This window comes from Penicillium riverlandense (genome assembly GCF_028828495.1).
Source record: "Penicillium riverlandense strain IBT 135883 chromosome Unknown utg000003l_segment0_segment0, whole genome shotgun sequence".
Lineage (NCBI taxonomy): Eukaryota > Fungi > Ascomycota > Eurotiomycetes > Eurotiales > Aspergillaceae > Penicillium > Penicillium riverlandense.
Window position 1 is genome coordinate 5,861,397 of NW_026643196.1, and position 15,537 is coordinate 5,876,933.

The 15,537-nt window shown below is 52.6% G+C and overlaps 6 protein-coding genes across 6 annotated transcripts; 2 read left to right on the plus strand and 4 right to left on the minus strand.

The window, feature by feature from the left end:
* Positions 1–165: 165 nt before the first annotated feature.
* Positions 166–2,989, minus strand: N7474_006028 (MutS family protein MSH4; the record flags this gene model as incomplete). Its single annotated transcript, XM_057197443.1, has 4 exons — positions 166–1,583; positions 1,635–1,842; positions 1,892–2,041; positions 2,093–2,989. Coding segments are annotated over 4 exons (2,673 nt in total), but the record flags the coding sequence as incomplete, so codon positions are not given.
* Positions 2,990–3,374: 385 nt separating this feature from the next.
* Positions 3,375–5,019, plus strand: N7474_006029 (Ribosome assembly protein 4; the record flags this gene model as incomplete). Its single annotated transcript, XM_057197444.1, has 3 exons — positions 3,375–3,599; positions 3,650–4,728; positions 4,776–5,019. The coding sequence occupies 3 exons, from the start codon at positions 3,375–3,377 to the stop codon at positions 5,017–5,019; spliced, it is 1,548 nt and encodes a 515-aa protein (XP_057054840.1).
* A 112-nt stretch (positions 5,020–5,131) lies between these two features.
* Positions 5,132–5,775, minus strand: N7474_006030 (putative IgE binding protein; the record flags this gene model as incomplete). Its single annotated transcript, XM_057197445.1, has 2 exons — positions 5,132–5,458; positions 5,518–5,775. 2 exons carry the CDS (start codon positions 5,773–5,775, stop codon positions 5,132–5,134), a joined length of 585 nt encoding a protein of 194 aa, XP_057054841.1.
* Positions 5,776–6,568: 793 nt separating this feature from the next.
* Positions 6,569–7,637, minus strand: N7474_006031 (TauD/TfdA dioxygenase family protein; the record flags this gene model as incomplete). The annotated part of the gene is made up of 3 exons (XM_057197446.1): positions 6,569–7,174; positions 7,224–7,433; positions 7,488–7,637. 3 exons carry the CDS (start codon positions 7,635–7,637, stop codon positions 6,569–6,571), a joined length of 966 nt encoding a protein of 321 aa, XP_057054842.1.
* Positions 7,638–8,408: 771 nt separating this feature from the next.
* N7474_006032 (cytochrome P450) lies at positions 8,409–10,107 on the minus strand (the record flags this gene model as incomplete). The annotated part of the gene is made up of 2 exons (XM_057197447.1): positions 8,409–8,553; positions 8,624–10,107. Coding segments are annotated over 2 exons (1,629 nt in total), but the record flags the coding sequence as incomplete, so codon positions are not given.
* Positions 10,108–12,929: 2,822 nt separating this feature from the next.
* Positions 12,930–15,273, plus strand: N7474_006033 (GMC family oxidoreductase; the record flags this gene model as incomplete). Its single annotated transcript, XM_057197448.1, has 3 exons — positions 12,930–13,303; positions 13,352–14,457; positions 14,516–15,273. 3 exons carry the CDS (start codon positions 12,930–12,932, stop codon positions 15,271–15,273), a joined length of 2,238 nt encoding a protein of 745 aa, XP_057054844.1.
* Between the last annotated feature and the right edge of the window lie 264 nt (positions 15,274–15,537).

Here is a 15,537-nt window from a genome sequence, read left to right on the forward strand (position 1 = left end):
GTGAGATATCATCTATTATACATTCAAAGTAGTGCGGTCTGTAAAGATTAAAGGGTATGGGGTCTTCACCGAGGTCACCCTCTTACTCGCCTTACACATATGCCCAGTCACGGACAGAAAAGGCAGAACTCAATAACTCATAAAGAAAGGGCGGAGTCACTCACTGTCGGTACTGGAAAGAACTTCTTCCTCTTCAATCTCCATCAAATCGCTTCCTGCAGAAGATATGGACTTATGCGTCTCAACAGACACACGTTCTTGCACAGGGACATCATCAACTTGATCAATGATGACCGAGCTTGAGTCATCGTACTGAATAGGGGAACTCGGCCCCTCCTCACTTTCATGAATATCGTCATGCGAGCTCGACAGTTCCTCATCAAGAGCAGCCATGCGTAGCGCGAACGCAGTCTGCAACCTTAACAGCCAACGGCGGAGTTCATCACCATCCATAGGCCCATCTCGAGCAAGCAGGAGCTGCTCACGCAGAGACAGAAGCAGCTTGCGTTTGCGGGCAATTGCCAAGGCGCGCGAGGGACTGTTGCGTTTCTGGGCGAGGCAATCCAACGCATCGGAGACTGTTCGCGCCTTATCCAGGACACCAGGTGGAAAGTCCACGAGCTGAGCGAGAGCAAGACCATACCGTCGATCTGGGACGGGGCCCTCTGCGATGCGGTAGAGCATGGTCATTTTTGAAGCGTCGGGAGCAATCTCTGCGGCTAGATGCAAATTGACGACACCGCTGCGTTCAGCCAGGATGCGCGGTAATTCCTGGAAATGCGTAACAAACCATACTAAAGCGTTGCTGGAGATGAGTGCCTCGGCCAGTGCGATTGCGATGGCCAGGCCGTCTGTCGTGCTAGTCCCGCGACCAAGTTCGTCGATGATCACCATGCTCCGCGGTTCGATGTTGCGCAGGATAAACGCCATCTCGCGCATCTCTGCCGCGAACGTGGAGACATTGGCGTCGAGGTCGTCTGTGGTCGCCACGCGGGCAAAGAGCTGGTGAACCACTGGGAAGGAGGCGTAGTGTGCCGGGACAAAACAGCCTATCTGAGCCATAACGGTCATCAGGGACAGGGAGCCGATGTAGGTCGACTTTCCGCTCATGTTGCAGCCCGTGATGATCTGGAAGCGTGTCTGGGGCGTTGCGTATGCGTCGTTCGGGATGAATTTGTTAGCACGGATTCCTTCGCGGATTGGATGCCGTCCTGCCTTGATGGCCAGCGTGTCTGTCAACTCTGGGCGGATGTAGTCGTGGCTGGAGGCCAGTTGCGCAAACGTCACAAGCATATCAAGCATGGCAATGGCTTCGCTAACGCGGAAGAGACCCGATACCTCGAAGCACACGTCTCGGATCAGTTCCTGGATGGTGCTATCGCTCATGTTGATTACTTCGTTGTGTGCGTCGGCAATCTTCTGGTTCAATTTGACCAGATCCAGCGTTTGGCATTCGATTCGGTTCCGCTTGCGATAGACGTTGATGAAGACGCTTGGTAGTGGCTCTGGTTCTGCGGCCGGGATGCAGATGTAGTATTGACGAGCCGTGTCGTATTTCAGGTCCAGTACCATTTCACAGTTATCTAAGAGAGATCAGCTATGAGGTAGGTAAGATTGGTAAATGTGTTTAAAACCTGCGAGCTTTGCCACGAGCTCGGCCGCGTCGATGTTCGCCTCTTTGTATGTCTGTCTGGCCACGTCTAGAAAACTGTTTACACCGGCTTTGACGCAGTATATGCGCTGGTTTCGGAGATCCAGGGGTTTGGTTTGATAGGTGACATGCTCGTTGAGAGTTTCTTCGATAAGCTGCTCGACTGAACGGTGGGCTGCAGGGGCGCACAGCTTGGAGAGCATTAGCAAAAGCCAGAACTACATAGAGACATCCTTTCACCTCTCGAATAGTCAGTAGAAGATCGCTTTGCGCCGTTGCCAGCGCCCGGTACACGTTTGTGATCGCTGACACATACGTCTTCAACATGATGACATTGTTGACAGACTGCTCGATATACTGAGCCGTCCGCTTGGTGGGAACCAGGATAAGCTAGATGGTCAGTGGAATCGAGCAGCCAGGCACAGAGAAGAGAACCCGTACAGAGGTCAAGACTTTGTCCGCATCTACAAATCCTCGGAGCGCCTGCCGGACCGACACAAACATGTCTTGTTTGGTAGACAAGTCCTCGACGGCATTGTGTCTGGCTGTCAACTTGACCCTTTCTGTAGAAGGCTGAAGAATGTTCGCTCGCAACAATCGAGTGCCCATGGGCGTGAGGGCTCCGTTCAGCAGGCCGAAGAGACTATCTCGGGATTTGGCATTCTGCAAGTTCTGGATCAACTCGAGCGAGACAATCGTGGCCAAGTCAATGGTCATGGAACCCTGTGACGGCTCGAGCCGGATGCGCAAGGAATGCGAAGCGAAAGTCTGCTGTAATTCGAACTCGACATACTTCAATACCTGTGCGATCGTTAGTTTTGTCATCATCAAGAGCATCGAGGTCGGCTGTACGGCCGCAAAGCAACACGCTGCAAAGTAATGTCCACCCAGTATCAACTTGAGTGAATCCGCCTCCTCGGGAAAGGCCAGGTGATTGATGTATTCGTGAGCCGTCTTATCTGACCAGCATCTACGATCCAAGAAAGTCAAGGTCGGACCGGGCAGGTTCTCCTGTACGATATAGCGGAGCTTCGAGTCCTTGGCCGTGTTCATGAAAAGGATCTCACTGGGCTCGAACACGCCGAGTTTGGTGACAGTCTTGATGTAGGTCTGGCTGTCACAGATCTGACACAGCACTGCCTCTGCCGTGACCAGATTGACAAATGCCAGGCCAACCGTAGATGACACGCCGCGCGACTCGGAGACGGCGCAGATGATGTCCTGGGCTGCGACACTGGTGGCCGTGGTTGTCGGCCGGACGGTCTGTAGGCGTCTCGTGCTTGCCTTGGAGGTCAATGGAGCAAAGGAGCCCACGCAAGAGGACTCGCGAGAAGACATGATGGAGTTTTAGATGGATGAAGATGGGAGGATACCAAGGATGCCATTGCCTCTATGGTTATCAAAATATCTTCACACTGACAATCTCTTTAATACGAATGAATAAGTTCTACGCTCCAAGAATATAAAAAAATATATTAAAAAAAAAAGAAGTGCCCCAACTCCGATTTGAACGAAGGACCTTAACATACCTCGCGCCTTTCCAGGAAAGGAGAACTACGAGTGTCACGTGATAACCACTACACTATTGGGGCATCCATAGGCCAGCTTTTTTCCTTTTGCTCTTATGACCTTCAAGTCCGGCTATGACAAAAAGGGTCGCGATAACGATAAGTGATAAAGTGAAGCCTGCAAATTTAATTTTGTCGCTTTCTTCCTCTCAACCATGGCGACTGTGCTTCCGCCCCCCAGCAAGCGCCAGAAGGTCGCTCAGGCCGAAAAGGCCCGCGAGCAACAAGAGATCCAAAGTATTCCCAGCGACTTGGGCAGTGTCCGCGTCCAATTCTACGACCAGTCCACAGGCAATGCCACCGGGCCCGCCGTCTCAGTGCCCGTGGCCGATGCGAACATTAAGAACCTCGAGACACTCCTCAACACATTACAAGGCAATGTCAGTATCGTCGAAAGCGACTGAAGAACACTGCTAACCCACCAATGCAGGATGACGACGAACGGGTGCCCTATCGGTTTACCTACCAGTCCGATACCAAGGAAGGCCAGACCATCGACATCCTCGCCAATCTGTACCACTCGCTGCTCCAACCAGGATTGAAGACGACCGAAGATACCATCCCACTGTACTTCACCCCACAAGCTGTGTTCCGCGTCAAAGCCGTTTCGCGCTGCGCCGCATCAATAGCCGGGCATGGCGAGGCAATTCTCGCCACGTCTTTTTCCCCAGTTTCTTCCTCGACCATGGTGTCGGGCAGCGGTGATGCGACTGCCCGTGTCTGGGACTGTGACACGGGGACCCCGCTGCACACCCTCAAGGGGCACACCAGCTGGGTGTTGGCGGTGGCATACTCGCCGAATGGGGCGCTGATCGCGACCGGCAGCATGGATAACACGGTACGATTGTGGGACGCGAAGAAGGGCCAGGCACTCGGTGGGCCGCTCAAGGGCCATGCAAAGTGGATTACAAGTTTGGCGTGGGAGCCGTACCACGTTCAAGAATCCGGGCGGCCACTTTTGGCGTCGGCATCCAAGGACTCGACAGTTCGGGTGTGGGATGTAGTGTCCAAACGCATCGAAAATGTGCTTACTGGCCACAAAGGCTCGGTCACCTGTGTGCGCTGGGGCGGCACCGGCAAGCTCTATACGGCATCCCACGACAAGACAATCAAGATCTGGAATCCGAAGGATGGTACTTTGTTACAGACCCTCTCGGCGCATGCCCACCGTGTGAACCACTTGGCGCTGTCCACAGATTTTGCGCTTCGTACTGCCTACCATAACCACACGGGCAAGGTTCCCGACACCGAGGCGGAAAAAGTCGCTGCGGCCCGGAAACGTTTCGAAGAGGCGGCTACGGTCAACAATGTCATCGTGGAGCGGCTTGTGTCTGCCAGCGACGACTTCACCATGTACCTGTGGGACCCGGCGAGCTCGAGCAAGCCCGTAGCCCGACTCCTGGGCCACCAGAAGGAGGTAAACCACGTCACGTTTTCTCCGGACATGGCATATATTGCATCTGCCGGGTTTGACAACCACGTCAAGCTATGGAACGGGCGTGATGGAAAGTAAGTGATTTTTTTCGGACCACTAGAAATTCTACTAACGCCGCCAGATTCATCACCACCTTCCGCGGCCACGTCGGTGCCGTCTACCAGTGCTGTTTCTCCGCCGATTCGCGGCTTCTGGTCTCTTCATCCAAGGACACCACGCTCAAAGTGTGGGATGTGCGCACGGGGAAGCTGTCGACGGACCTGCCGGGCCACAAGGACGAGGTATTCGCCGTCGACTGGAGTCCCGACGGACAAAAGGTCGGCAGCGGTGGCAAAGACAAGGCGATCCGGATCTGGCGCAACTGAGTGATACCCTACATTCCAATATATATAGAGGTGCATACGAATTGAATCATTAACTATCAGGGATAATAACTTTGCACAAAGCCGGTATTACTGTACAGACCACCACCATTCATTACGTGTACTGCCAGGCCGGGACCTTGCCCTTGTATGTCTCGGCCACGGTGTCGAAACCCAGGCAGTCATCCACATTGCCCGTCGGCACCTTGGCGTCCTGGAGGGCCGCAAACACCTGCCAGCGCGCGTGGTTCTTGGTCGGGCAGGCCATCAATCCGCTGGCGCCCCGGCCCTCAAAGGTCACGGAGGCATACGGCTTTCCAGCCTGGTAGTGCATGCCTCCAACGGTGGAGCCCTTGGGCATGGAGGCCGAGTGCGCCTGGGTGTATCTCAGCGCACCAGCGGGACCAACGTAGACTTGCTGGCCACCGGGGACCTCGACGTCCTATTTGGTTCCGCGTTAACATAGTCCTCTGTATTCAGTACGGCAGGTGGTTGACATACCATCGCATTGCCATTCTCAGCAAGCACAGTCTCCTTGCCCGGGGGGCAGACGATACCCTCCTCCGAAGGGCAGTAGGATGCCGTGTTGCCGCCGAGCCAGAAGTGCTCGTCGGAGGCGGTCATGGTGAGGAAGTGGATGGGCGATCCTGAGCGAAGGGCCATGACGGTGAAGGGTGGGCTGGTTGTCGCGTCTTCCTTGGGGGTCGGCGCTGCGGCCGCCAGCAGGGGCAGGACGAGGGTGGAAATGATGAACTTCATGATGATAAACGGGTGTCGATAGGATGAGAAATTATTATTATTGTTGTTGTTGTTGTTATTGTTGTAGCTGGGGGATGAGTGCTGGCACTGTTTATATATGTTTCTTGAAAGAGAGAGTGGTATAAATAGCATCGCCGAGGCAAAGGTTAAATGTAAAAAAAAAAAAAAAAAAGGGCGCACATTCTACAGTACGGGTGGACTAGTAGTGTAGAAGGCGCAGTCGATCAATGAATGACACCCGATCCTCCCTCTCCAAACCACTCAGTGCGGATCTGTCCGCCCTCCCCACGCCGATCGAGCCGGTCACTGGAGGAGGGACTGAAACATCCCAGCGAATACGAGGCCCCAAGCGCACTCTTCTGGCTACTAGCCACGCTAATTCTAGGGTTCAAGTGAGACACCTACTACAACGTTACCTAGCTAAAGAATATGTAGTTAGTTAACTAACTTAACTCTTCCATGATGACATAGTGCTTGTTTGTCCCTCCAACAAATTAGTGATCAGCGATGGCAGAGAGCTGAGTTCCATCACATCCCATGCTGATGCTGACATCACGGTTCAAGCACACCGGTACTCTCGGGCTCCCCGGTTCTCTCGGCCTCCCCGGTGTTGTTGCCCTTCCGGCGGAATTCTGACTTATCATCGTCCTGCTTGTCTCGGAAGTTTCGCTCAAAAATAAACGAAGCCAGAAGAAATGTCTCGGATCCACTTCTCTATTCCTGTTCCTGAATATCCACTATGGGCTATAATTAATTCTCGACGAACTATATTCATCACATCTCACTCTCTGTCTCACGGAAGCCCCTGACGAACATTGCTGTGCTCATTCAGCCCCCACGCCGCTGCGCTGCTATCGTGAACCGTCGCTCGCCGCATGTCGCGCTTATACTTGCCTTCAAACCGGCCGCCGACCGCCCGGTGCATGACGCTAGTGTTGTCCCAGAGAACCAGGTCACCTGCACCCTCCCACGCCACGCGCAGCACATAGCGTGGCTGTGTTGCATGCGTGAATAACCGGTTGAATAGATTCGCCGACTCATCACTGTCGAGTCCCTCGATGTGATGGATGTGCGCTGCCAGGTACAGCGTGTCGCGCCCAGAGGGTTCATGTCGCTGCACCAGTCTGTGGCGGCTCATCGGGTAGTCCTCTGGATTGAGGTCGGCGAAAGTCTCAGGCGCCGCCGTTTTGCGGGAGTGCCACAGCGAGTGCGCGGCGATGTAGTTCTGTGCTTTCAGCTCGGCCTGTTCTTCCGCTGGCAGCTCATCAAAGGCCGTTCGCACGTCCGCAAACTCGGTTTCGCCGCCCATCCCCGCTGGGGGAAGCTCTTCCGCTCTCAGAAGCGAGTATCCCGCTCGTCGAGGGTTGAAGCTCGAGTCTACATGGAACAATCCGTTGCCCTAACCGATTCAGTTTTGAATCACCAACCGCCTACAGCATTCCACTAACCTTGTTCCACTCCCGACGCTTGTTATCCAGTGCGAATATCGTCCCGTCCAAGTCCACGTTGCTCACGTCAAATAGGCGCACGTCTGATAGACGGTGTGCGCGCCCTCCCGCCATGTAGGGGCTCACATCGTCTAGTTCGCCGAACTGTCCTGCGAAGGCGACATGTCGGGCGTCGTCCAGACCTGTCTTGCGGAACACGCACACGCCATACTATTAAACGAGGATGAGGTGCGCTCAGAAGCTATCTAGGGGTTCATCACGTACCTTGTTGATTGCTGCCAAAATCTCTTGGAAAACGTCATCCTCCACCGGGCGCGAAAAGTCCACGCCGCTGACCTCGGCTCCGAAGGTCGGATGCAGCTCTGTGACAGTGATATGCTGGAAGGTCGCGGAAGTCTGGGTCAGGCCGGGCATGGCGGTTCGTATCGTAGTATACTTGCGTGGTATTTCTGGATCGACTATTGAAATATCGATAGTTAACTATTCCATAGATGAAGGCGAGGCTTCTTTTCTATTGATCTACTCTGTTCAGCATGACCTCGGATAGAAGAGCGAAATGTGCGGGGAAGAGAGTAAGATCGGGGATTCGGACTTCAGTCCTTGTTCAAGATAAGGCCTCGGTACTACGTACTGACTAACTGATACAAGACGAGCGGATTGGCTGTTTTGGTGTTGGCGCACCATATATACCTTGGAGGATAGATGAAAATTATTCCCTGTCCATCAAACAAACCACAAAGCGCCGTCTCACCACAACAGCACTTATCGAGGTGGTTCAATTAGACTATCCTCTAGATATCCCTAGTTTGCTAACCCCTCCTAGAAGAAAAGGACCAGAGTGGGTGAATTTGACACCGGATTGGCGATTACAATTATAGTTAGCAATTAGTATTTCTTTCTTCCCCTATAATGTACAGCTCGAATATATATACCTGATAAAAGAAGCCCACATAAAGCAAAAAGTTACAAGGCAGTTCTGCTATTTGAGGCCTTGTCAACTATGGATGTCTTCGTCCTCTGAGTGAAGCAGTAGCAAGTCTCTAGAAACACAGGAAAGATACAGAGACAAAGTCTAAACTCGCCCAGATTATCGTCTTTTGAATTCGACATAGCATTCTTTGCCCTGTTGAAGATGAGAATTTGAGACATAATCAGGGGAAAAGGCGGCCATGCGTTTGAACATACCTCTGCAATAGGAAATGAATCATCATACACATGCTCGAATCGACTTGTAGTTGTTGGCGACGAAGACTGGAACTCCGAGCCCACACTCGTGGAGTACCTCTGATACAGAGCCGCCAATAAGGTCTTCATCTCCGCAAGGGCCAGACTTTATCGGCCAAATCGACAGTCAGACATCATACTTCTCGACTTGAAAGAAGGAAAAGCCTTATACTTACTGCATGCCAAGACACATCCTCCCGCCACTAGAAAAGGGCCACCACCAGCGCTTCATTTCGGTGACCTCAGCCTCACTACCAAGCCATCGGTCTGGATTAAAAGCGTATGGGTTAGGGAATACCTCCGCGTTTCGGTGGAGAGAGTACGCTTGACAGCTGACAACTGTTCCAGCGGGTATGGCGTAACCGTTAACAATCGTATCCTGACTGCTGGAACGGGGCTGTGATGCTGGTATAGGGGCATATAGACGCAGGGTCTCTTTAATCACAGCATCCAGGAAAGGCAGATGATCGCACATGTCTGGTGGTGTGATTGACCCATTGTCTGCCATGTCAAATAGTGAGCCCCTCATTGAGTCCACTTCAGCAGCAAGACGCTGTTGGTAGTGCTGATGGTCTGGGAGCGACAGAGCCCAGAGGGCAAACATTAAGGTGTCGCTTGTAGTCTTGAGCCCTGCGTCGAGATGGTCGGCACATTCCGCTGCGATGCCCATATCAGAGATCGAGTCTTTTCCGTGGGTCATGGCTTGAGCATTCAGAAGTCTCATAATCAAACTAGCGTTGCTGTCTAAAACCTGATTACTGTCTTGTCGATGCATCTTGAACATCGCCAGTGCATAGTCCTGAAGCCCGCTGTACGCTATGGGCTTCTCGCCGGGCAGGAGACCCGTTAATCCAAGGATTGACTTTAGACGCGAGCCACATGACATGGCCCAACCGGTATATTGTGGCAGATGAATCTGAAACCACGAGTATCTTCGCGCCGTGGGTTGTTCGATGTCACTCAGGATTTGGCAGTCCGACACTCGGCCAGTTAGGGCCGCGGTGGCCCTCCCATAGGGTCCGAACACCATCCAGGTAATATTGTCGAGCGAGTAGTAGTGCAAACTCTTCGTCAGATGCGATGCGGTCTGCGGGTCTGATTCAATGAGGTCCAGGAACTGCGTGACTTTGGACCTGATCGAGTCTGCCACTGGACTCTTCAGGACCGTGGATTTTGCGTACATCTGACTCAAGACCTTCTTTCGTGCCGCATGCTCCCGCGAAGTGTAGAAAGTGAACATATGCGGCTGCCCGAACACATCGAACACTCGGTAGAATGATTCGGGACGGCCAAATACACTGCCGGCTCCATAGATTTGGCGTAGGGCTGCGAGGGTGTTGAACGAGACTTCATTGGGACCCACGCGAACCACAGGACCGTATATTTCATGTAGGCGATGGATTGTCCTCGTGCGGGTGCCTTTGTAGTCTTCGTATGCCAGTCTCCATTTCGTCCAAGCAAACGACCTGGGGCCTGGGACTCGCGCGATAGGAGTAAAGAGCAGTATCCAAGAGATACGACAAAGCAGGAAGGCTGTGCCGATGGTCGCGGTGGCGACAAACGTCAGATACATTTCAAAAATGGCAATAGAATCGATTACGACAACAATGAGATTGAGTACTCGTGACTTCGGCCTCCGCGTAAGCTGGGACTTGCGTACCTAGTCACAGTGGCCTCCTTTTATCTTTCTCATGGTGGACAAGACAGCTAGCAACGTCGATACTCCCCGCATGTGAGGGGTATGATTCTTTCTCCAATATCGCAAATAATAGAAGTCGTCGTGTCATGCGCGATCCTCACCTTGTGACCTGCCCAGTTCGCGAAGTGCGATAGGAATAGATATGGGACCTTCCCTATTTGGCACAGCAGCCTCGTGCGTTTCCCGCGGGAAAGTCGTTGAGTTTAGAGTTTATTTTTGCTCCTTCAATCAAGTTCGACCATCAATGCAGACCGCACATATTAGCGTTCGCACCCCGCATCTAGGGGCCCCGATCGCCCGGGCCTGGATCTATGCAGCTCCCCCTGTCAGTGGGGCTTACCTGCCCTAATCGTGTATTTGATGCGGAAATAGGTCGGATATACCCCCGATGGACTGGAGCTAGCACTGCAGTTGTTACGAAGAGCATCCTAGGAACAAAGATGTCCACATCTGGGTATGGAAGCCCCCTCAAGTCGCAGCGAGACGCCCGCAACTCCGACTGACCCCTTCCCACGTAGGTCTCCTTTCACGAATTGGAGGTTTTCCTTCTCAAATTTACACATTTAGTCAACTTTTTCTAAAACCATCAAGAGGAGCTGAGATGCACAATCGGACACATCTGAATTGAACCACTGAACCCTGATGCTCTGTTCAATCGTTCCTCATATCCCGGTCTTTGTCGAAATTGTTTTCCTAAATTTGTGAGGGACGAGGCCGTTTAAATGCTACGCTTGCTAGATGTGATCTTTAGAAACGAAATACGTAGGGAGGAAAGTGAAGAGATGGGTATAAATAGAGGCAACTCGAACAATAAGATTGGCGAAAGTCATCGCTGTACAAGTGTTATTCACACATGTGTCATCCCCTTAACCCGATACACGCCTCACAGACCCCATACTCCCTCTCGCGAGAGCGGAGCTTATTTTTTGCAGCACTGGAAGCAGCCCTAAAAATGTAATGGGTTATCAGTAAAGCAAATACGATATATAAAGTTAGTCTTAAGGAAACCATACAACTTCCTTGCGGATAACGGCCTGCAAGTAAAAAGTTAGCAAATGGCCCTTGCAGCTTTGATGGACTGTGCCTGCTCACAGGGTGGGTGGCTGGGCAATGCTTCTCGGCTTGTGCACTATAGACGTAGCACTTCGGAAGGCAGCTTCCAGCGGCCTCCTCAGCCATGACAGAGGGGGCAATGGCGACGAGGGTAGCGGCGAAGATGCTGAAGAAACGCATTTTGATTGAATTCGTAGAGGATGAATGAACCTGTATGGCAATGAAGTTTGATGGATTTCGAACTTCTTCTGAAGCGAATCCTCTATTTATCTCCAATTCGGATCTTTCGTACGTATTGTCGTGGCTGTCATGGCTAGCTGAACTCCAAGATCATCCAAGACAGGTGGAGATAATACGAGATGTGAGGTCTTTGCTATACTCTGACTTGCTATTTTAAGACATATTGAAGGTAGATCAAATCTGGCCCCCTTGTTGGCATCGGCAAAATGGAGGCGCTGGTCTCGGTAGGATAAGTGATTTGCCGAACCATTAGGATCTTCTAGCCGAAGCGATTACTATGATATACATACGACGTTGCTCTACTAGCAAAGGATCAGCTTCGAGCAGAACAGGCCGCTCAGCCTTGTGTCATGGAACCTCAAGAAAAGAACAATGCGAAACAAGGGCAAGAAAGCCGTCGTGGGGTATGTGAGCCTTACGGTTTAAGGTTGATCATTCCCTTATTTAGAATTCCAGCTTGCCTAGCTGTCGAGGATCTTGTCAACCACGTTACGTCGGGCACATTGGCTGCTAAGCGAGCTGTTCAGCGCAGAAAATTAAGCCAATTGGTTTGACACAAGTTGACTTGACGATGTTGAACAAGTAGAAAACTGGCTATAGATGGACCGAATTTTCTCTGTCGTTCCCCCTTGTATGCCCCGCTTCCGGTTCACATGCTCCGACATCCGGGCGAGAACCCACTATCTTCTTTGCATTTCAGTGATGCGACACGCTCCCAACATCAGGTGACGAGGAAGGTTGCTCGCGCCGTCCTGCTGTATTAGCAGAAGAGCTTGACTTCGCGTCGGTGCTAGAGGACGACTGGGCCGAGGTTAGTGAGTTGTCGTCGGCCTGAGGCTCAAGTCAACCCGAGAGGTATACCTCTCCCTCGTTCCCCTACGGCTCCCGCTCTCTCTCCTTCCACAATTGCCAGTAACGTATACTGCGCGATTAAATCAATTGCTCCGAACTCAGTAAACAGTAATTGTGGCAGCCCCGACTGGATCTTACCGACCAATGCTCCGGCCCGGAATGCACATCATGCCCCGTAGAGCTCAGGGACGATCCAGCGTGGGTTCAATTATGAGTGGCGGATAGTGCAAGACCCGCATCTCAACAACGATGATCACAGATGTCCACTTTGCTAGCCCAGATTGACCTGCGCCGCTCGGTCCTCCAGGATTTTCGTGGGAATTGCCCAGCTGCTGAACTCAAGTCATCTGGTGGGGGAAATCACAAGCCGATCAACAGCGACTCGGAATCTCATCTGATACTTTGTGGGGAAAGTTCGACTGTCGGTCAAGACCACGGTTTCTATAACGATTCGCGCCGCGTCGGCCCTAGACCCAAAAAGAGAAAAGTGCTGCTCGTTGTAAAGGCCCCGACTATCTAGCGCTTCGCGCCGTGTCTACCCTAGGTGATCCATACCTGCCCGCCCTTACTACTTATTTGAATTTTGCCCATGTCTGCCGCTTGTTCTCTCTGTGCCCTGCCATTGAACCTTGGAAGTCATGGCAGATCAGGCTGTGTCCACGTACACGCCACTAGAGGTTCCTGTTCCCCCAGTTCCTGCGCCGTCTTATTTCTCGGAGCAGCAGTGGACGACCTTCTATGCTCTGGCTGACGCGATTATCCCGTCTATTCGCGGGTCGTCTGTATCCAATACGTCCAATGACAGAATCATCTCGCAGGATGAGTGGGATGCTGCCGTATCAAAGCTGACGGCTACGATCCCTGGCCCCGATGCGGCAAAGCTCGCAGCCCAGTACCTGACCGAGGATGCGTCGTCGAATCCTGCGTTCCGTACCTGCGTCGAGCGCATCTTCGGCGACTTTGTGAATGAAGAAGGGAAGCGTGGCATTGGGCTGATCCTTAGGGCGCTTAAGTATGTGACCTTGACTCGTCTTCATCACTGCCTATTAACTATCAATAGTACCTGTGCTGGATCATTGATCCTAACCGGATCTACTACACCTATCCATCAGCAATCGGTAGCCGTCCGTGAAAAGGTCTTTCGTGGATGGGACACATCGCGCTTGCCCCCCCTTCGGCTCATCTACCGAGCGCTTAGCGCTATCGTCAAGAAATCATGGGTGATTACTAGCCCGACGATGAGTCCCGTACTTGGTCTCCCGCGCGTTCCTGTCCACGGAAAGTTCGCCGAGGGTTTCGCGTACGAATTTCTACAGCTCCCACCAGGAGACCAGCCGGAGACGATCGAGACGGATGTTGTCGTTATAGGCAGTGGCTGCGGTGGTAGCGTGGCCGCGAAGAATTTGGCCGAAGCTGGACATCGCGTGCTCGTGGTTGAGAAGTCCTATTCGTACCCTAGCAATGCCTTTCCGATGACTCCCAACGAAGGCTTTGTGAATATGTTTGAAGCTGGAGGCGCTGTCCTTAGCGACGATGCGTCTATGGTGATTCTAGCAGGCTCAACGTGGGGAGGCGGCGGCACCGTGAATTGGTCGGCAGCCTTGCAGACGCAGGGATATGTCCGACAGGAGTGGGCAGACGGCGGCTTACCATTCTTTACCTCGTTCGAATTTCAGCAAAGCCTTGATCGCGTCTGCGATCGTATGGGCGTGAACACGGAGCATATTTGTCACAACCACCAAAATAGGGTTATCCTTGAGGGCGCACGCAAACTTGGCTATGCCGCTAAGGCCGTGCCGCAGAATACGGGGAATAGTGAGCACTATTGTGGTTACTGCACCCTAGGCTGTCACTCGACAGGAAAGAAAGGCCCTATTGAATCGTGGCTAGTGGACGCTGCGAAGGCCGGGGCGACCTTTATGGAGGGCTTCCGGGCCGACAAGGTGCTTTTTCAAAACGATGATAAGCGAGTCGCATCGGGTGTAGAGGGAACCTGGACCTCGCGAGATTCGCACCTTGGTCTTAGCGGCGAGGCCGTGCGACGCAAGGTAATTATCAAGGCCAAGAAGGTAATCGTATCATGCGGTACGTTGCAGAGCCCGCTGCTGCTACTGCGAAGCGGCCTAAAGAACTCCCAGATTGGTCGAAACCTCCATCTCCATCCTGGTAAGTATCCCTTCTTACAGCTCTATTATACTATATACAAGTGCTTATGTCTTCGTAGTCATGGGCGCTGGCGCGATTTTTGACGAAGAGACCCGTCCGTGGGAGGGTGCCGCGTTAACGACCGTGGTAAACGAGTTTGAAAATCTCGATGGACGCGGACACGGCGTGAAGATCGAATCGGTAGCGATGATACCCTCTGTGGTTATTCCCGTATTCCCGTGGCGGGACGGACTCGACTACAAGTTATTCGCGGCTCGCATAAACCACAGCTCTAGCTTCATCACGCTTACCAAAGATCGTGATAGCGGACGTGTCTACCCAGACCCAGCGGACGGACGTGTTCGCGTCGACTATAGCGTCTCCGCTTTTGACCGCAAGCATATAGTGGAGGGGCTGATCGCCTCCGCCAAAATCGCGTATATCTCGGGTGCAAAAGAGTTTCATACGACCTACCGCGACATCCCGCCCTTCATCCGGCCGAACGCATCGACTCCAGGAGCCCCCGAAGGCACTAATGATGCCGCGTTACAGAGCTGGATTGCTCAGCTCCGACGGAAGTCGCCCCTAAACCTAGAGCGGGGCCTATTCGCCAGCGCCCACCAGATGGGCACATGTCGCATGGGCAAATCCCCCAAATCGAGCGTGGTGGATCCGATTTGCCAGGTCTGGGGCACTAAAGGCCTCTACGTGGTGGATGCGTCCGTGTTCCCTAGCGCTAGCGGCGTGAATCCCATGGTCACCAACATGGCGATTGCAGACTGGGCCAGTCGGAACATCGCACGGCTTATGGAAAGTCACAAGGCAAAGGGAACGTGATGGCTAGGCTGTGAGATATCATGATCGAGAACCGGAGCGAGCGTGTCTGTACTAAGCACTTCAGATCAGTCCGCGATGTTTTATAATATCCCTTGTCTCGTAATACAAATCTATTATCACTACTTTATTCATGTGTAGCAGTGTTCTATTGTAATTCACTGGAAGTCCGGCACCCATCCACCATCATCAGATTGAGAAGGGAGGGTATGAGAAGTGGACGATAACAGACAACCCCTAATAAATGTGCTCCAGAAGGACTCAAAC